This window comes from Aulonocara sp. 'chitande type north' Nkhata Bay, linkage group LG7 (genome assembly GCF_057382095.1).
Source record: "Aulonocara sp. 'chitande type north' Nkhata Bay isolate Kocher_YH1m ecotype deep benthic linkage group LG7, A_spYH_male_GT1.1, whole genome shotgun sequence".
Lineage (NCBI taxonomy): Eukaryota > Metazoa > Chordata > Actinopteri > Cichliformes > Cichlidae > Aulonocara > Aulonocara sp. 'chitande type north' Nkhata Bay.
The window spans coordinates 45,585,485-45,606,950 of NC_141350.1; the positions used below are offsets into that span (position 1 = coordinate 45,585,485).

Sequence of the window (21,466 nt, forward strand, 5' to 3'; positions counted from 1 at the left end):
TAAAACAGTGACAAGCATTTCTTCTCTAAATTCTGAGTCTGATTAAACACAATAGCAAAAGGAAAAACATGTATCTGTAGAAAACTAAACACATTCAATGAGAGAGAAAAGGACTCGAGCCCTTACGAGAGAACTTTGATTCTTGCTGTAACAAATAATAGTTACTGGGATTATTAAAATTTACAATTAACCATATATTAATCTATCTCTATCAATGCAAATAATAACAATAATATCTTGCAAATTGCAAAATTGCTTACAACAGAATTACACGCTGGAATCACCATCAGCATATGGCCAGATCATAATTATGATAGTACAGAAACGAAGTAATGAAGTCACACTATTAGCGTTATTATGGAGGTCCTAAATCGTGGTTGGATATCCTCATAAAATTTGCCTGAGAGAAACAAAAATCTTAGTTAAAGACTTATATTAAAAGAATACAACATCGTCTTTGCACCTGAAACTAATTGTTAGTAATCTCTTGGTTTCTTTTTTTATTTAACATCCTTATATATAATATGAAGAAATAAATGATTAGATGGTTTTGTGTTTAATTAAGTTTTAGGTGCGCTATAATCTCCTCCCACCTGCCTGTAATGTTGCGCGCTGCAGTTTTATAGCAACTGTTGCCCAGTGAGGCAGCGCCATAGTCACCGTAGTCCTGGCGACTGTAACCCACCAACAACAACCTCTCTCTCCATCATTACCACCTCCTCCACCATCCTCATCTTCATCAACTAGTCCACAGCTCAGGTTTGCTTAAACTCTTTACTATTTTTAGCCAACGCACAGTTCTCTTCTGGCGTCACGTTGTAGTTTGTTTGGTTCTTTTGAAGAAAATATTATCGCTCGGGTTTATGTTTGTCTGCTGATGAATGAAGGCTCGATGAATCGCTGGGGTAGTTTGCTAGCGAGGGTGTTTCTTTGTAACGTGTTAGCCTGCTTGCTAACGTTGCCTGTAATGCCCACTGCTGTGAGAGGTCCTGTTCGCTACCGTTAGCTAGCTACGGCCTCTTACTGCGTTGTGTGAGGCTAAAACTGGCCGAAACGCGTCCAGCTGGACTGGAAATTGTGTTTTCTGCGTAACTTATTTGTTTAAACTTGTCATGCTGAATGGTAGCGTAGGTCTTGGCTAGTCAGTGATGCTAACTGGTCAGCTGGAGCAGGAGCAGGTGTCTGTTGCTAACGCCACCGATGCCTTCTGACAATGCCTGTTGGTATCTCTCTCTTTTTTTTTTTTTTTTTTTTTTGGGGGGGGGGGGAGGGGGTAACGTTATGGGGATATTGCAAGTTTGTGTTTCGGGTGGTTCAGCTGTTTGCTCATACAAGATCAGTGCGTCGATTAGCAATGGAAAGTGCTGTGAGCTAGCCTTCCACACACACACTTACTGCTATTGACAATAGCTAAGCCATTACTTTCCCTTTTGTCTTAGGGAGCAAGATAGCTTCGCTAGCTCTCCATCTGCCCTCTTTGTGGCATCAGATGGCAATGATAAGCTGACTGATAACGCAAGGCTAAGTTTTGCAGTGGGCAGCTTTGAGGAAAACAACACTTAACGGATTATCCTTTAAACAGCGTGATGTTTTCTTGACTCGTTTTGTTAATCTGTATTATTGATTCAGCAAATGGACCGGTAACAGTTAATACACCCCATCCTCACAATAAGAATAATGCAGAATTATTGATTCCGTGTTAAAGACAGAAATTCATTTTTGTATTTCTATAATTCATCTTTTTGTACCCTGAGTATCAAAGAATTGAAGGAGGGTTAAGTGTGTTGTTTTTATTATGGCACTCAACAGAAAGGAGGTTGTTTGGGGGTTTGTTTGTTTGTGGGCATTCCAGGCTGCTTTTGAGTTGAGTAAAACTATTCTGTTTTTGTATTTCATTCACGTTTTGAACATTCCTTAATCTGATTGCAGATTTTTCTTATAAAAAAGTAGGTTTCTTAACGTTGCATCACAATTACTCTCGAGTCCACCTGTTCACCGGCAACCTCTGATTTCCCTTAGGCAAGAGAACAGGTGTGTGTGTGTGTGTGTGTGTGTGTGCGCGCGCGCGCGCTGAGAAGGGAAAGATGGGCACATCTGCAGCATTGTGGGGACTCTTTACCATCTTCATTTATTTGTATGCATCCGTCATAGAGAGGGCATCCAGAAACAATACACAACAACTGTTGGTCATCTTTGGCTTTTTCACTGTGATTGCTTATGTATTTTGTACGAGAAACGCCTGTCTCTCACCTGCAGCTGGACCTCACTGCACCAGAGTAATTCATACCACCTGTAAAATAAAAGCTAAAGCTCAAAATAATGTTAATGTATTCATCTGTTTGCATATACAACCCAAAATAGGTCATCCCTCCCACCAAATGCACACACACATAAACAGGATGTTGGAGACTGCTAGTTATAAGATCATGTTACCACTTACCTGTAGTCCACTAGGGCAGAAATAGTACCATGCCACCTGCTGCCTGGATCCTGTTGCATTTCCAATCACTTAAAGAGGGGCTGATTAATTCAATTATTCAGTCAGCCATTTTCATCGCTCGGCAGCACGTTTGTTTTCTTATTTGCCACAGCTTTTCAATAGTAATGTAAAAAGGGGGACACGTAAAGATTATAAAGGATGCATTTAGATTTTAGATGACCATAGTTATCAGCACTTAATTTTCCAGCTATGCGTTTTTGGGCATATCAGTGTTTTAATGTTTAATGCTTGCCTTTTATTTATGCAGGTTTTTCACATCAAAATCAGAATCGGCAGTCCTTACAAACAACTCCTGCTTTACAATCTTAGAACACAGCTCCTAAACAAACGTGCTACTTTGCATACCCCCTACCCCCTCCCTTTTCAGCTCCCAATTACATCTCACAGGTGCTGTATGAGCGGTGATCGTGGTGCTGTGTTTGTGTGAGAAAGAGAAAGAGCGATAGAAAGCGAGACTTTGAGTGTGGTGTACTTTTCAAGCTTGTTCACCTGTTCTTATGTCTTGGCTTAATGCATAAGAACTCCAACTTTGTCATACATAATCATTAGAGAGACAAATTATAGTTCTTTGTATTTTCTGGTAGCTGTGACTGTGAACCTTTCCTGCTTTACTATTTGTTGCCTGTGGCATTAGCGGGAGAAACTGAGGAGGGGAAAAAAACTCTGAGCAAAATGTTGCACTCCTTGGTGGCTTTTGTTCCTCTGAGTCTTTGTAGGGCTTGCACTTGCTCAGTGGAGCACAGCATTTAAGTGGGCCACAAGGGAGTGACTGAATGGTGTGGCAGGAGGTGTGTGTGTGTGTGTGTGTGTGTGTGTGTGTGTGTGTGTGTGTGTCTCTTTATGGAGGGGGCTGAGGTGAGGCAGCAAGAGTGTGCTGCGGTGCAGGGTCTATTTTCCTACGATTAGGTGGGATCAGTTGTACTTGAGATTTCCACCTGCATTGTGGAATATAACCCTACGTCCTCTCTCAAAGTAGTTCCTTTCTCAGCATTCATATGCAGATGGTTGACAGATTAAAGGAAAAACCTAAACCCTTGACCCTTGTTATGCTGTGGGGGACATTCTGCTGATGCGGTTTGGGTCCGCTTGCCCCCTTAGATGGAAAGGTCACTACAAATCAATACAAAGTTATTCCAAGTGGTCACCTTTATCTTATGATGAAACATTTCTATTTTGAAGGGAGTGGTGTTTTCTAATATCAGACTCCCCTTTGCACAAGGGCAAACAAGTTTACCAAATAGATCAGCGGGTATGAAAACAATGTGAATTATTAACTGCGGCTTGCCATAACCAGATCATTTGAACATCTATTGTAGATTTCTGATGGACAGTGTTAGACAGTCTGTGCCACCATGACCAAAACAGCAAATGAGGGAAGAATGCCAGTCCTAGAGATACAGAGTCTTGCAGGAATAAAATCAAGACACAATGAAGCCGTGTGAGGAAATGGTGGCTAAACACCTGTGATAGACACCATCATGGTTTTTCCTATGAACTCAAAGCTGAAGTTTGTGAGGTGTGGCCCTTTAATAGGGTTGGTAGCTTGGATTCACCGGCTTTTAAACCAAGTTACTGGTTTGTTGTAGCATGCATGTAAAGGTTTAATCCTGTTGTTAGAATGTCAGCGTATTGTCCTAACTTTCAGTGTCTTAAGGAGATTTTCCTTTTGCCCTGCTATTTCTTTCATTTTCATTGCACCTACTACTGTTGACTCTACCCGGTTGTTTTCATTTGAGGTTGGTCACCTCAACAAGAATCAAGTGATAATTTTTGTCTAAAGAGAGGAGCCAGTGTCAGGTGAAGGGACAGATCGAGCTGTCCCTGCAGAGATTTGAAGCTGTTGGGAGACCCAGCTTAATTAACCAAGAGAGGCTTGTTCATGGAAACTGTGGTGGGAAGGAGGTGGCCTTTCCCTAGAAAGGAAAGGAATGGAGCCGAGCGTAGCCATACTATTATTAACTCACAAACACAGGTTCACCATCGGGTTTGTTCTCCCTATTGTCCTTAATTTCACAAAGTCTGTCTTAGTAGGTATATAAATGCAGTCTTAAATTTAAGATGTAGAATATAGATGTAGAATATAGGTCTCTGGTTAGTACTAAACCCATCTGGTAAAGATCTGTAATGAGGTATTTTGTTCTTGGCAGTTTTTTTGTTTTGTTTTGTTTTGGGGGTTTTTGTTAATACTATTTCATGCAAGTCTTAAGTAACATAAACCTGTAAAAGTAGTGCCGGTTAGAGAAATGAGAAGCAGCATCTGTTTGGAGTTTGTTAAATATTAACTTGGTTTATGGCTGTGAACATGGAGACAGGATCATGCGTCACTGAAGCATGAGGCTCTCGGCACACTGAGTACCAGAGGGCAGAAACAGGTGTTTCCGTAGGATTGGTCTAGAGCTGTTTTATTAGCATTGATTTCAGTAGAACATACAAGGCTCTGTGATGGTACCTAAGGTTTCCTACATTTTATGTCGTGGCCTAACCAAATCATGTGGATTGGGTGGTGCATCAAAAGTATTTGCCTATTAGAACTGGTGTTCATTGATCTTTGATTGCACACTAGTATTAGCTGTGTGCTACACTGATAATTACAAGTAATATAAACCCCCTATTTAGCTGTGAATAGAGTATTACATTTTTTGTTTTTTCGGGGTGGGCAGAAGCATGATGAACACTAAGGTACAGTACCTTTTCTTTTAACAACAATCTATACATGTTGACTGAAAAGTCAGTCGTTAAATTTGAGGAGCAAGCAAAACAGGTATTCCATTCTTGATGTAGGCTTTTTTTTAGCTACTCAAACAGTTTGGGGCCTTATTTGTCATATTTTGCTTTCGTAATGGTCCAGATGATCGAGTCACCAGGTCCAGACTACAGACAGGCCAGTTTAGCAGATTTGAACTCATAACCATGCTATTATGATGCACAATGTGGTTAGGCAGGAAATAAACCCTTTTCTGTAAAAAGATTCCCCAAATCGCAACATATTTTCCCCTCAAAGTTATATATATCACTCAGCATTAATGTGTATTCCATAGATGTGCATTACACTGCCATATTGGCATGCTTGGCTTTTGAAGTGTTTGCATTTAAAAAGCTGAATGGTCTGTTTCTTTTTTTCACTCCAGAGGTGTTTGCTGTTTCCAAAAATCATTTTCCCTGGTCAAACCTCTTTCCACTTTACCTCAATCCGTCCTCCCATACAGAAAACACTATGATTATACAGGGTCTCTTGTTTGTTTTGTTCTTTTTTTATTTGTGTTTTTTTCTTTTTTAAATACATCAACAAACTGTGTTCAAGGACATTAAATTTTCATGAGTCCATGATTTCATTTTCTCAACTGAGCTGTCCCTGTCCTCAATGCAGTACTTCACAAGGCCTTGAAGGTCTTGTCTGTTCAGCCTTATATCACAGATGATGAAACTCCCCCCAGTTTCCTTGTACTTTTACATTGATGAGCTTTAACCTGTACCTATTTGTCCATAAAAGTCTTTCACGCTCAAGGATTCCTCTATGCTGCTGGTGAAGTGACACAATTCACCAGGTTTTATCTTTACATAACTTACCAAGTCTCTTGTTGCTCTGGTCGCAACTTTTTCTAAATGTGTTGCTGGTGCCAAATTCAAAATTTGCACACATTTTTGAGCATAGCTTTTCTTATATTCAGCACTATATTAGATTAAATACATTGTAATTAACAAAACGTTGTCCTGTGTTAATTTTAAACTTCTGTAAAAAGCTGCTTTACAGGTTAGACCATCTGGTCTACAATGATTTAGTGTTTTCCCTTTCTTATTTAGGCGCCATGCAGACCCCTGAAGCAGGCGCTGACTCCACCTCCACTGTCCCTCTTCAGACCACTGTGCCTGTCCAGCCTACTGGCTCCACCCAGCAGGTCCCCGTCCAGCAGCAGGTATGTCCAGCCTGCCTGGTGCCAGTGCACATGAAATGGATGTTTGTATTACTTAGTTCAATATAGAAGTGTAGTAAACAAGTTGATTAATTAATAACCTTTGCGATTTATCTTTCCAGGCCCAGACTGTTCAACAGGTTCAGCATGTTTACCCAGCACAGGTGCAGTATGTCGAGGAAAACAGTGGCGTCTTCACCAATGGCACCATGTGAGTCACTTAGCCAGACTTCTCATACACCACTCCACAGATATTAACGTAAAATCTCTGAAGCCTGTTCTTTCTCCTCCCTGGTCTCTTCACACCATCATTCATGTCACAAGCACATGATGTTGGTGGGAGTGCATGGTTGTTTTTGTGTTAGATTTCTTTTCTTTGTGGTGTGGAGACCTGTGTTTGATGGTGCTTAGTCACCTGAAAATGACCTGAAGTAGTCTTTTCTTTTAAATTGTGAGGCTTTCCAAGAGTCTCTTGAGTCTAGGGAATAGAGTTAGATCCACACTCAATAACAAGCCCAAGCCGATATGTGACGCAAACAAAATGCAGAAGTACGGCTATGCCGTGTTATATCAGCTGCGATAATACAGGATATAAAAGTGTCTTATCATGACATCGTCGCTGTAGCAACTACATGCTTTAATGTTCCCTAGCATGTACAGCAGTGACACAAGCACAGTCATGTCATTGCGTGAGGCCCATCTCAGCGTCCGATGTCGATTTATCTCTAACACAATACTTTGCAAAATATGCAAAAAAAACCTTTTCCACTCAAAGTTTAAACAACAAACATGATTCACCGTTTGACGGAAAAACATACTGTTGAGCACAACCAGGCTGTTCCAGAGGATGTTAGCAGCTGGTCATGTGCAACCCAAAAGTAAACAAATGACTCAAGAAAGCATCAGTATCTGCACTCTTTAGTTGCACTACATGGAACAGGAAGAACAAAGTGTGGATGGACATTATTGATTCGGTTTCATGGTAGAAAAGCATGACTTTAAGCGGCTGGTTAAAAAGCTCAACCCAAGATAGAACATCCCAAATAGAAAATATTTTTCAGTATATAATGTGACAATCAGTGTTGAGCCTTTTTTTCCTATTTTACTTCTAATGTCCAGGGAAAATCTTGCTTAGTCTACTTTTGTGCTTACTTGACTTATGCTATGTCACTGTATACAGTGGGGCAAAAAAGTATTTAGTCAGCCACCGATTGTGCAAGTTCCCCCACCTAAAATGATGACAGAGGTCAGTAATTTGCACCAGAGCTACACTTCAACTGTGAGAGACAGAATGTGAAAAAAAAATCCATGAATCCACATGGTAGGATTTGTAAAGAATTTATTCGTAAATCAGGGTGGAAAATAAGTATTTGGTCAATAACAAAAATACAACTCAATACTTTGTAACATAACCTTTGTTGGCAATAACAGAGGTCAAACGGTTACTATAGGTCTTTACCAGGTTTGCACACACAGTAGCTGGTATTTTGGCCCATTCCTCCATGCAGATCTTCTCGAGAGCAGTGATGTTTTGGGGCTGTCGCCGAGCAACACGGACTTTCAACTCCCGCCACAGATTTTCTATGGGGTTGAGGTCTGGAGACTGGCTAGGCCACTCCAGGACTTTCAAATGCTTCTTACGGAGCCACTCCTTTGTTGCCCGGGCGGTGTGTTTTGGATCATTGTCATGTTGGAAGACCCAGCCTCGTTTCATCTTCAAAGTTCTCACTGATGGAAGGAGGTTTTGGCTCAAAATCTCACGATACATGGCCCCATTCATTCTGTCCTTAACACGGATCAGGCGTCCTGTCCCCTTGGCAGAAAAACAGCCCCATAGCATGATGTTTCCACCCCCATGCTTCACAGTAGGTATGGTGTTCTTGGGATGCAACTCAGTATTCTTCTTCCTCCAAACACGACGAGTTGAGTTTATACCAAAAAGTTCTACTTTGGTTTCATCTGACCACATGACATTCTCCCAATCCTCTGCTGTATCATCCATGTGCTCTCTGGCAAACTTCAGACGGGCCTGGACATGCACTGGCTTCAGCAGCGGAACACGTCTGGCACTGCGGGATTTGATTCCCTGCCGTTGTAGTGTGTTACTGATGGTGACCTTTGTTACTTTGGTCCCAGCTCTCTGCAGGTCATTCACCAGGTCCCCCCGTGTGGTTCTGGGATCTTTGCTCACCGTTCTCATGATCATTTTGACCCCACGGGATGAGATCTTGCGTGGAGCCCCAGATCGAGGGAGATTATCAGTGGTCTTGTATGTCTTCCATTTTCTGATGATTGCTCACACAGTTGGTTTTTTCACACCAAGCTGCTTGCCTATTGTAGATTCACTCTTCCCAGTCTGGTGCAGGTCTACAATACTTTTCCTGGTGTCCTTCGAAAGCTCTTTGGTCTTGGCCATGGCGGAGTTTGGAGTCTGACTGTTTGAGGCTGTGGACAGGTGTCTTTTATACAGATGATGAGTTCAAACAGGTGCCATTCATACAGGTAACGAGTGGGGGACAGAAAAGCTTCTTACAGAAGACGTTACAGGTCTGTGAGAGCCAGAGATTTTCCTTGTCTGAGGTGACCAAATACTTATTTTCCACCCTGATTTACGAATAAATTCTTTACAAATCCTACCATGTGAATTCATGGATTTTTTTTTCACATTCTGTCTCTCACAGTTGAAGTGTACCTCTGGTGCAAATTACTGACCTCTGTCATCATTTTAAGTGGGGGAACTTGCACAATTGGTGGCTGACTAAATACTTTTTTGCCCCACTGTATCATGCTGGTGGTTGATGTTTCAATAGAGTCACATTTCAAATTAGGTAGTGTGTAGTGCTAACCAGTGCACCACTGTCGCACTTAATTATCTTAAAAGCACAAAATCCACAATAACACCTATTTTTAAATTGTCTGTTAAATAAATTTACCATGTATAAACGTTTGTAGTTTTTATATACTTACTTTGGGCACACTGGCTGATTGTTGTCATCTCTTCTAAACAGAAGAACCTACTCCTACTCAGAGCCAGCGCTATACAGCCAGAACAGTGGAGGGAACTACTTTGACACACAGGGCAGCTCAGCACAGGTGTCCACTGTGGTGACGTCACATGGCATGACCAACAATGGAGGAGGGGGCACTGGAGGAATGAGCATGGGTCTGGCGGGGGGTCAGGTAATCAGCAGCAGTTCTGGGGCTTACCTCATGGACAGTGCTGGACCCCACCCTGCAACCCAGACCGCACGAGCTTCACCAGCTACTGTAAGTTGCATAGCATCGACTGTGTGGGTCCTCGGTCTACCTTTCCCTCTTTGCATTTGTGTGTTTGTTTCTTGATCTGAGTAGTGTTATGTAGTTTGTTGTGATTTGGTAACTTATAAATTTTGCCTGGTAAGATCCAGGCCAGTAATAGTTTGCTTGGAATCTCCCTATTAGCATAAATGCTGTTTCTGTCATGCTTCATCTATCTATGCACGAGTTTGATCCGAAATGTGGATCGGCCATTTCTTAATTAGAGTTCCAAATTTAAACTTTGAAGTTATGTCATGTGTGCAAAATTTTCATGTGTGCACATATTGTACCATATCATACATAGACAATTTTAGCGTGCTACTTTTCCTTCATTGTGTGGCGTGTGCTTTATCTCTGGTCATTATGTGGTGCTAATGTATGAAATGCACTGTGTAGGCTGGGAGTTTCTGGAGTGATGTAACTTCTACCGGCAGTGTTCACTATCATCTTTAATGTTATTTGAGCAATATAGGGGTTTGTTTTTATCCCTTATTTTATATGTCTACTATTCCCAATCTTTGAGGAAGAAGACAGGGAAGTGATAAGAGCTAAGAGACAGGTGCAGTAAGGAGGGGAAATTAGGGCATGCTTATGGAAAATCGTAGCCTTTTTATTTTGCTATGATGATCTGAATTCACTGTAAGAAAATATTTTGCATTTTAGAAAATATCTACTCATAAAACAACATGTGCAGTCAGGTTTCACAGGACTATGCAAGTCTATGAAGACCTGCGTGCACCCTTATTGCTTTGCATAGGAATTAAGAGGCTAAGTAGCAGCCAGGTGCCGCTAATTATACGTTATTAATTGATCATCAGCAAGTGTGAGCACCTCTATAAAAGCAGAAGTTTGCTGGTTTGGAGCATTCAGGTGTGGGTTAACACAATGTCACAATCTTTCCAGCAATTTACCCCAAGACTGTGCAATAATTGGAGAAATTGCAAAAAAGAAGAAGAAAATTCATTACCACACAATTAGAAAAAGATTGAAGAAGTATGGTTTGTTGGGAAGGGTCGCCAGGAGAAAGCCTCTTCTCTTTAAAAAGAAGAACATGGTGGCTAGTTTTCAGTTTGCAAAGTTGTATCCGAACAAACCAGAAGACTTCTTCATCACTATCTTTTGGATGGACGATACCAGAGTGGAGATGTTTGACCATATAGCACAGCCCCACATCTGGCAAAAGCCAAACACAGCATATCAGCACAATCACCTCATACCAGCTGTTAGGCACGGTGGTGGAGGGCTGAGAATTCGGGCTTGTTTTGCAGTTTGTAGTGATCGACTTCACCATGAACTCCTCTGTAGACCAAAATACTCTAGAATCAAGTGTCAGGCCATCTGTCCAACAGCTAAAGCTTGCCCAAACTGAGTCATGCAACACAATGATGAGCCCAAGCCCAGCACCAGATCTATAACAGAATGGCTGAAAAAGAAAAGAATGGAGGTGTTACAGTGGCCTAGTCAAAGTCCAGCCCTCAGTCTAAATGAGATCTGGACTTTTATGCAAGAGAGCTGTGCATAACTAAATATCTGCAAACCAGAAAGAACTAAACCAACTCTGTACAGAAGAGTGTGCCAAAATTTTTCCATAACATTGAGAGACACTGATAGTCATACTGAAAAGCTGTTGCTGCTAAAAATGTTTCTACAAGGTGTTGAATCACTGGGTCTATTTACTTTTTTTCCTGGACTGTTATGTACACTTCATCTAAATTATTAGCTTTCAAACAGTCTTTTAAGAGTCATATTTCCAACTACTGCATATCTCACTTTGGAAGTAAATGTTCTTGCACTACAATGACCTGCTGAGAACTAAGAGCCAGGCGTACATACTATGCAATCACCCTCACTTGAGCTAAGTGTTTGGTTTTTACTTTAATTTATACTATTGGAATCACGCTGAGACACAGCACATATTTACCAGAAGAGCACTAAATAGTTTTGAACTGAGAATGGTTAACTTTATGCCTCGTGTTCATGCCTCCCCTCTCTGTAAAATAAGAGCCAGTCTGGTATTACAGAGTCATTGTCATCTCGAAAGGTTTTCCTGAATGACAGGTTGTCCTGCTCTGCTTGGGTTTAGCGGTGCTTGCTTTGGAGTCTTTTCTAGATTGCCTTTTTTTATTTTCGCTTGTGGCCTATTCATGTGTGTACATCAACTCTTTATTTTTCTTGCTTTTGTTTTCATTTTCCCCTCTTACATTTTGTTGTCCTGTGCTTCGTGGTTTATCAGATTGAAATGGCGATTGAGACTCTCCAAAAATCTGAGGGTTTATCCAGTCAGAGAAGCTCGCTGCTCAACAGCCATGTAAGTTGCTTTTATGAACGCTCGCCCACGTCTAACCTTAACTTTTGCTAAACTCGCTCTCTTGCTGCCTCCCTCCAGTCTCTGTACATTTAAGTTCAGTGTGGTGCCTGCTATTTTCGTTGCTGGTTTTAATTATTACCGCTTTAAATTTTCTGGCTGCTATAGAAGCTTTTGCAGAGCAGTGATGGAGCAGTATTATATTTACTAACTGTTGGCCTAAGGTTTTTGTAAGGACCAACATGGAAGTCTGTTAAGTTAAAAAGGAAGATAAAAAAAAAAATGTCATGAAAAACAATTCTTTCTTGCTGTTGTAGCTCCAGTGGCTGTTGGACAACTACGAGACAGCAGAGGGAGTAAGTCTGCCACGATCTACTCTCTACAATCATTATCTGCGCCATTGCCAGGAGCAGAAATTGGACCCTGTAAATGCAGCTTCTTTTGGCAAACTCATCCGCTCCATCTTCATGGGTCTCCGTACAAGACGCCTCGGGACAAGGTTAGCGCCTTTTATCTTCTTAAGTAAAGAAAAGCTGTTACATTAGGGATTTGACATTTTAATCTATTAGAAATATGCCCGCCTCCTCACTGTGAGTCTATCAGTGTGTTTTAACTTTGGGGTTTGTGTTGCAGAGGGAACTCCAAATATCATTACTATGGTATACGTGTGAAACCAGATTCCCCACTCAACAGACTCCAAGAAGACATGCAGTACATGGCACTCAGACAGCAGCCTGTTCAGCAGAAACAGAGGTAGAGCACACACAGCCTGGACTGAAATATTAGCAAGTTGTAGTTTTAGTAGGTAGGAAGCAATGTGATTTTGGTATTGGGGGGTTTTTGTTATTGTTTTGTTTTTGTTTTGTTTTTTTAAGGTTCAAGCCAGTGCAGAAGTTTGATGGTGGCTCTGGGGAGAATTACTCAGGTGGAGGGCAGCACCATCCTGGTGCTGCAGAGCAGACAGTTATAGCACAGAGCCAGCACCACCAGCAGTTCCTAGGTCAGCGGCTTTTCTTTTTATCCAAAAGTCTGAACTGACATATACTGGCTATTATGTCTTTTAGATGATTCTGTTGTGTTCACTTCCAACAGATGCGTCGCGGGCACTCCCCGACTTTGTAGAGCTGGACCTTGGACAGAGCAATACAGAGAACATCAGCCTAGATGATGTGAAAGCTCTCCAGTCCCTTTACAGAGAGCACTGTGAGGTTAGACAAAGTGCTTTTTATATTCAATGCAGCGTCTCACACACACACGGCACACTGGGCACTTAAGTTGATGTCACAAAGGAAACGGGTCAGGATCCTCTTTCATGCTAAAAGATGGCTGAGTAATCCCTTTCAATGTTATCACCTTCATTGATGCGTCATCGTGTGTGTGTGTGTGTGTGTGTGTGTGTGTGTGTGTGTGTGTGTGTGTGTGTGTGTGTGTGAGACTATTAACCTGGGCTTAACTTAATTTCTGCAGGGCCCATATTATGTTTTCCACTTATTTTCTAATAAGACTGTTTTTCTCTGTCAAAGTAAGGTCAGTTTTGTTCTCTTTATCAATCATAACACCATCTTTTTTTTCTTAATCAAGAACTACAGTAAATGGGCTCTTACTTACATGGTGCTTTTCTACTCACTTTGAGCAGCTAAAGCACTTTCTCACTACAAGTCTCATTCACCCAATCTCAGACACAATCATACAGTGCTTTTTTTTCTTCTTCTTCTTTCTTTCTTTCGATCTGTGTGTAAGCACTTTTTGAAATGTTTTTTTTTTTTTAAATCTGACATTCGCACTTACGCTCTGATGGATGTATCATGCCCAAGGATACTTCGACACACAGACTAGAGTAGCCAGGGATCGATCCACCAACCTTCAAATGTGTATACCTGCTCTCCCATCTGAGCCACGGCCGCCCCACAAAAAGCTGCTAATACTAAAAATACAGTAAAGTACAGTTTTGCTTAATTTAAAGAAGTCTGTGAATTTAAAGTTTTGTTGGGTTTTTTTGGATTGAGAGTGGGGGAACTTTCGAAAAGATCAGGTGTGACAGATCTGTAAATGCCAGCAGCTGACATTTTGAAACAGAACATTCTCCTCAACTCTGATAATGACCCAGAAATTAGGGATCAAATCATCCACAAGTGTTGACCACAGCTCTAACTTTTCATTTTATCCAAATTAAAAAAGTTAAACAAAAAAAAAAAATGTCCTTACAAACCCATAGTAGTGTGTAACCTTGCAGATAGTTTGGTATTTTAATGTCCGTGTTAAAGGTTTCCGCTTGTTAATACAAAAGGAATGGAATTTCATTTTAGCACTAAGTGCAATGGAAAAAAAACTGACAATATAACAGAATTGACTAGCAATAGTTTTTAGAAGTCATTATTTTCAAAAGAACAAAGAAAGCAGTATCAGTCATGAATGTTCTCTTTTCATTTCAGGCTATCCTGGATGTGGTTGTCAACCTCCAGTTCAGTCTGATTGAGAAGCTGTGGCAGACATTCTGGCGTTATTCTCCCCCGGACACTGTAGAGGGTGCTACTGTCACAGAAAACAGGTGAGGTCAAGTAAATGATATACATGCAGTATGTTGTGTCTGAAGGATAAATATTAAAATATTTAATGTCAGAAATTTAAAAAAAAAACAAAAAAAAAAAAACAGGTTAATCTGGGGGGGTTTTTTTGTTTTGTTGTGTTTTGTTTTTCATTTTGTAGCAGCATAAGTGAGATTGAAGCGCGGCTCCCCAAATCACAGCTATTGGTGCTGTGCAGAAACGAAACGGTACTCAAGTGGATGAGCACCTGCGACCATTTAATGTACCAGGCCCTTGTGGAGATCCTTATTCCTGATGTCCTGAGACCCATTCCCAGTGAGCCACAGTCACACATGACTCATGCTTTATTTGTTTGTTTGTGTTAATGTTGATGACAGCTCAATCATTAATGCAGTGTTGTCAGATTTGCCTTTCTGTATCATTTGTCAGGTGCCTTGACTCAAGCCATTCGCAATTTTGCCAAAAGCCTGGAAAGTTGGCTCACTAATGCCATGAATGCCATTCCACAGAGAATGATCCAGACCAAGGTATGTTATTGCTGATGTTTGTATTTGGCTGTATGGTTTTCAGATCACATACTTAGAAAGCATGAGTGTGTTCCTCACCCTTAAGTATGCATACATCGAAACCTAAAGACTGAGATCAACAGCAAGGAGATGGTTTGTAAAGTGGCTTGCAGATGTATAGCAATTGTGTGCAGGCTAACTAAGGTGAAGTAGTTCTAACAAAGTAAGATTTGCAGTAGGATGCATTAAAGCTTATCAGGTACATAAATAAAACTTAATTGAATTATGGTGGCTGGCACTGAGCGTAACTTCAAGGCCTGGCTGTAATAACACTACGGTTTAATAATAGATAACATGAATACCTAGAGCAGACTAATGTGTTTACGATACGTATGCATGTGTACTTAAAAAAGATAACATCTGGGCTCTTGTTTCTTTTAACAGATTGCCGCTGTTAGTGCCTTTGCGCAAACATTGCGCAGATATACATCTCTGAACCACCTGGCTCAGGCGGCACGTGCTGTGTTGCAAAACACATCACAGATCAACCAGATGCTCAGCGATCTCAATCGTGTTGACTTTGCCAATGTACAGGTAAGAACTAAAGATCTTAACTACTGTGTCAAAGAATAGACACTTATTCATTTTTTTGTCGATTGTTTTCTGAAAATGTCCAAATACAACCCCTGTGTGACTGTTGCATAGGAGCAGGCATCGTGGGTGTGCCAGTGTGAGGAAGGAATGGTTCAGCACTTGGAGCAGGACTTCAAGGCCACATTACAGCAGCAAAGCTCTCTGGAGCAATGGGCAGCGTGGCTAGACAATGTGGTCACTCAGGTCCTCAAGCCCTACGAGCACCGGCCCAGCTTCCCCAGGGCAGCTCGACAGTTCCTGCTAAAATGGTCCTTCTACAGGTCTGTGGTAGAGGGTGGGAAATAAGTGTATTCTGAGACACACATGAGAGTGTGCAGCATTGTTTTGAAAAGACAAAAACACTTTGGTGTTTTATATTTCTGCAGCTCGATGGTGATCAGGGACCTGACCCTACGCAGTGCTGCCAGCTTTGGTTCCTTCCACCTGATTCGACTGCTGTATGACGAATACATGTTTTACCTGGTGGAACATCGTGTGGCTCAAGCTACTGGAGAGACACCTATTGGTGTCATGGGGGAGGTAAAGATGTTGCATATCTTGTTTTCTCTTTACTCTCTCTGACTTTTTAAAATGATGTTTCATAGTTAGTGCCGTTGTCATACACTATATTAAATAACAACCTGTAAAATCATAGAAAACAACTAAACAGAAAATTCTTTATGATAATTGTTTGTCTTTGCAGTTTGACAGTCTCAACACCTTATCCCTTACTAACATTGACAAAGGTATGTAAAATGATAATATTTGCTACAAATATTGTGAGATTTTTTTATGTCATTGAATTGTGATGATTTCTGCATCTTCAGTCGTCTCTAAAGCTTCCTTTTAATGCTTGTTTGCTGTTTTCTCCTGTCTAGATGAAACAAGTGGGATGGACAGTGACTTAGAAGAGGACACAGAGGAGTCCGGGGAGCCTCTTGCCAAGCGGGAGAAGTCGGAGCACGAGGTAATCCAGGTGATCCAGGTCGGGGCACTAGAAGATGGGTCCCACCCTGTGGTGGGTGTTGTCCAGCCTGGTGTACTTCACTCTTTGCCGCAGCCCCCACAGGACCACACTGAGCACATCCTTACCCCCTCTGTTGGTACTCCGACCATCCGCCACTGCAGCACCACGGGCAACACCTATGCCTCTGTTTGAGGGTCTGGGGGCACAGCTGACCTTGTCTGGCCTCTTTTTGCCCTGTTACTCTTCACATATCTTTCTCTTTGTAAGTCTTGGTGTTTGTGTCCTTTTTCACACATTGTCTCTGTTTGCACCGGTGTGGATGTGCTCTCCTCTTCCAGCCGGGTCAGTGGAGGAGCAATGAAGTGCTGATACACCGGCCACGCTGTTCTGTCCTTGTCTTACTGCTTAGATTCTGGATGTGCTCGTTAAGTCTGTGCTCGGCAGCTGATGGAAGGGACCTGAAGGAAAAGGACTAATTCGACCCGTTAAATGTTTCCCGTTTCTGCCTCTGTCTGTGTATGCAGATGGGTTTTATCCCGAAGACAAATTACTACTGATAACTACTGATGTCTCAGAGCTCAAATCCATGTCACTAGTCCCAGTGGAGCAAAGGCATTGATTGACTCAAGACCTTACCTATTGTACATAATAGTTTTGCTATAATTTCAATTAATATTACATAAAAAAGAAATCATGGTGCTATCATTGTGTTTTGGGTTTTTGTTTAGTTTTTCCTTAATTTTCTAGTTAATCCTCCTAATTTTAGTATGATTTCATGTTGTCACACATTCCAACTGCTGATACACTTTTGGTTGAACAAAAATGTTTCTGTATGTAGCTAACAAAACTTTATATATGATTTTAAATTAAGGATCATGGGGCAGTTTTTTTCCGTTCCCTTTGAAAATGATTTAGTAGCCACTCAACGATAGACACTTATAGCTTTTAGCCACATAAAAACTAAGGAAAAAAACCCTAAAGAGATGTCACTGCTGCTACTCTTGTATATAGGAAATTGAGAAGAAAGGCTGTTAAAAAGGAAAAAAAAAAAGTCTCTAATGCTAGCTTTTCTATGCACTCTGTGCATAACGCTTGCCTTCGTTAATTTTAGATGCTCTGTAATTCTGTTTATGTGACAAGCTGTAATCTTGAAAACAACTCACCCGACACGTTCCCCTGTTTTTGCAATTTCTGTCTTAATGAAATTCCTTAAGTTTGCAGTGGACCAAAAACTAACGCAAGGAAACTGAAGAGTGAGCCAACTGGGGCCGCACAGAAGTTGTTTCCTGTCCAACAGTGCCATGTTGCAGAGCAGAAGGAATGTCAGGGATTTAATGTACCTCGGCTTTATCATAGTGCCTTATCTTTAAATGCAGCTGCCCGTGTAGTCATGACTGTGTGCTGTAGAGAGCCTACAGCCCTTCTGCATTGTCCAAGCCACAGATTTGGCTTTTCTGGTGACTCGTGGCTGGATTTGGGCTGGCTCATCAGTGTTGAGACCAAGGGATGCAGGCGCAGACACGCCCGTTGTTTCCTCCAGCTCAGCTCTACTTAGCCCGCTACTTATCTGAATCGTGGTCTGTAGCCTCTCCCCTGCCCTCACTCTGCCCTCTCAAGGCCTATTCTTGCATTATTAGCCTTCGTTTTTGTGTGAAGTGTGTGAACGTGCGTGTTTGTGAACATGGATGCTTATGTGTGCGCTGCGTTTTTATGTACGCATGTGTGTGTTTATGCCTGTGCGTCTGTGTGCTTGTGTGTATTTGTTGGAACACATCCATCAGTCACCCTACCTCAAACCAGTGGTGCCAGCCCTTTGACGCGTGCAGCACAGTCACCTAACCTTATTGCACACACACCACTGTACTGCACAAATCTCAACGCGATAGAGAAAGTCTGCATTGCTTTTCTCTCACCTCTGACACACGTTCCTTTCAATTTTTAGCCCGTGACATGCTTCATTCTTTGTTCCCTGTTTAAAGATCATCTTTGTACAGTGGACCAAAAGTAGATATTTTCTGATATTCAAAGAGATATAGAGAGATATATATGTATAGTATATATAATGATGATACACTACATATATTTGTTGTTGGAGTTTTTTTTGTTTTGTTTTTTTAACGTGGTTGATCTGATTGTTTCTATGTGAATGTTTCTTATGGTAGCTCATCTGTAATTAGTTCATAGACTGTGAAATGGGAAAGGCATGGTGACTAACTTCTGATTCCTTAGACTACATCTATACTTGAACTGTTATAGCCTTCTATGTTGTGGAGAATATTGAGATTAATCCTCTAAATAGGAACATTTTGTTACTAAAATAAATCTGTTCTTATTTTTTCATGCTTGTTGAAATGCTCTGTACAATTTCTCTGCAAAAATGTTTATTTATTGATATTTATTGTGATTTTTTTTTTTCTTTTTGTTAAATTGCTTATGCATATGTTATAATGGGTACTAATGATAACTCTTGATTATTCCGCTGAAAAAAGAGCAGACCTGTACAGAAAGGCTGGATTTTCTTTTCTTTTCTATTTTTTTTTCTTTTTTTGTCATTTATGTTGATTTAAGGGTAAAGAAAAAAAATGCTGTTATCACAGCCCTTCAGCGGCTATCTTTAGATGCTAGCAGTACACTGGTACTTTTTGTTTTTAGCCTTGCTTGTGTGCCTGTGTAGAAAACATGCTTAACATTAGGGAAGTGTGGGAAAGTGCAAATGTCTTTTCAGCTATTGGGTCAGTGGACTCTACTTGATGTTCAGCCTTTTGGGGATGAGGATATCTGAAAAGTAAATTCTGACATTTCCAAACCTAGCTTCCTCACCAATTAAACCTATGCTACATCTGTAACACTAGCCCTGCTTGCCCTGCCAACGTGTAACACTAGCCGCACTTGTCCTGCTGGCTTAAGAAAAAAAAAAGTCACTGATCGTATTGTAGAACTAGGCTCACATAAATCCAAGATTTTAACTGTATTGAATAGGAACAGCTTGAAAAGTCTCCAAAAAGAGCCAAGCAAACAGAGCGTCGGACGAGACACTGACGCCCTGGCTCTCAATATTAAACTGAGTGCAACTTAAGAGAACAGAGAAAGTAATGAAAAATGTCCAATAAATGGAGAATTTATTAATCTCTTTTATATTGTGGAAATCCTTATATAAATATGTGTTCACGTAATTGAAAAAATGAAATGCACCATTCCCACAGGCTCCTTTCATGGGGTTGTGTCTATAAAATGTCCAAATTTGTTGTAAATCTGGGTGTACTGTTAGGAATAAAAGTTTTGCAGAATACTTTTCTTCTTTGCTTGGCAATGGCATTTTTACCTTTCTCCAGCTGGATTATGTTATCACTCAGAGATGAAAAGTTATTTTGTGCATTCGAAGTGAAAATGGCTTAAAATGAATTTACTGGTTTTCCTTTAGGATCAAAAGTGCTTTCTGGTCTTGCACACCCTGCCATGTGCTGCTAGAAGCTTCTTATTTTTGTATCTCTCTCACTAAGTTTAGCTCTTTACCCAGTTTACTTTTACCAGATTGTGCCAGATGCTGATTTGGCTTTCTCAATCTCAAAGCCTGCCTCTTTCCCAAAAGCTGGACCAATGTTAATGCAGCCAACACTATTATACTTTATTTCTGAGTGTCTTTGAGATTGATGAAGATTGTTTTTGTAACCACTGTTTGCAAATTTCCAAATAAGACCCTGGTGAAAGCTGAGAATTGCCTCTTCAGCTGAACAATATGGCAGCTTCACTGACCCATAGCGGACTCCAGTGCCTTTAATTTCACCCTGGCCAGAGCAGTGGGCCTTGGTGACTATTGGGTCTCTGGTGGGCTACAGATAGAGGCTACAGAGCAGACATTTCCTTGCACAGGTGCTGCCACTAAGAATGCTGAGGAAGCATAAAGACGTCCTCAGACTGGACTCCTGATTATTTACTGGATTTGACACACACACACGCGCGCTCATGTTGCTCATGGTAGATTGCCTGCATTTTATTGTACAGAACTGGTTAATGAACCATGATAAAAACTGTAAGTAAAATGCTCTCTCATTAATTTTTTTTTTCTCATGATCGTGATTTGTTTTGAATATTTTCTGAATGCTGTGACCCGTTTTGAGATTTGTAATTTTCTTTTTTCTTTTTTTCTTTCTAAGTGCCATTTGACAGTCTAGTGAGTCGTGGCCATCTGTAGCACCCTCTAATGCAAGCACAAGCATTTGGGAGTGGCGTTTAGGGAAGGTTTCTATTTGGCTTCACCCTAGACAAAAGTGTGTATATATCAAAAACAGAAAAGGTATATTTATTTGTGTCTTAACTATTTCATTTGTTCTTTTGGTGAACATTTTATCTGATATGTTGGCTCAAAGTGCTTTTGTGATTACTTTTCCCTTCTTTTTTTGGATAATGTATAGTATCTGATATAATATATACACACAAACTTCATGTGACTTTCCTTTTGTGTGCTGTTAAGTTTTCTTCATATAATGTATATTTTTCAAAATTGGCAAAGCAAACCAACATGTGTAGGATGATTTGTATCGTGTATTTTGCATTAAAAAAAAAAAAAAAGCAAAAAAAAAAAGGATGATTCGGGGGCTTTTATATTTACGACATTATCATTTAGTGTGTCGTATTGATGATCATAGAAACTATTAAAGACACATGTAGTTTGTTTTTCTGAATATTTCAGATCTCAGCTCAGGCTAGCTTTAGTGTTGTTTTTCTTAAAATTTGTGACTTGTCTTTGCAGTAATAAACGTTTTCTTGTTCAAAGCCGGCGTCCTTTTTAACAAGCTTGATC

At 40.7% G+C, this 21,466-nt stretch overlaps 1 protein-coding gene across 2 annotated transcripts; it reads left to right on the plus strand.

Moving 5' to 3' along the window:
- The first annotated feature begins 624 nt into the window (after positions 1-624).
- On the plus strand, positions 625-21,451 carry rfx3 (regulatory factor X, 3 (influences HLA class II expression)). 2 transcript variants are annotated; one of them, XM_086300744.1, is made up of 17 exons: positions 625-759; positions 6,302-6,414; positions 6,534-6,622; positions 9,420-9,678; positions 11,942-12,016; positions 12,331-12,512; positions 12,647-12,766; positions 12,889-13,013; positions 13,106-13,221; positions 14,446-14,561; positions 14,720-14,874; positions 14,989-15,086; positions 15,510-15,659; positions 15,771-15,979; positions 16,085-16,238; positions 16,402-16,444; positions 16,577-21,451. In XM_086300744.1, the coding sequence occupies exons 2-17, from the start codon at positions 6,307-6,309 to the stop codon at positions 16,855-16,857; spliced, it is 2,280 nt and encodes a 759-aa protein (XP_086156870.1). In that variant the 5' UTR covers positions 625-759; positions 6,302-6,306; the 3' UTR covers positions 16,858-21,451. The 2 variants fall into 2 exon arrangements, with proteins under 2 accessions (XP_086156870.1, XP_086156871.1); XM_086300745.1 differs by lacking the exon at positions 625-759 and adding an exon at positions 5,169-5,179.
- Positions 21,452-21,466: the final 15 nt, after the last annotated feature.

Bases quoted from the DNA above. Each gene is read 5' to 3' on its own strand.
- rfx3 (XM_086300744.1), top strand. From the start codon at position 6,307: ATGCAGACCCCTGAAGCAGGCGCTGACTCCACCTCCACTGTCCCTCTT. The intron at 12,767-12,888 runs GTAGAGCACACA...TGTTTTTTTAAG, and splicing joins CCTGTTCAGCAGAAACAGAG to GTTCAAGCCAGTGCAGAAGT. The intron at 13,222-14,445 runs GTTAGACAAAGT...TTTTCATTTCAG, and splicing joins TTTACAGAGAGCACTGTGAG to GCTATCCTGGATGTGGTTGT.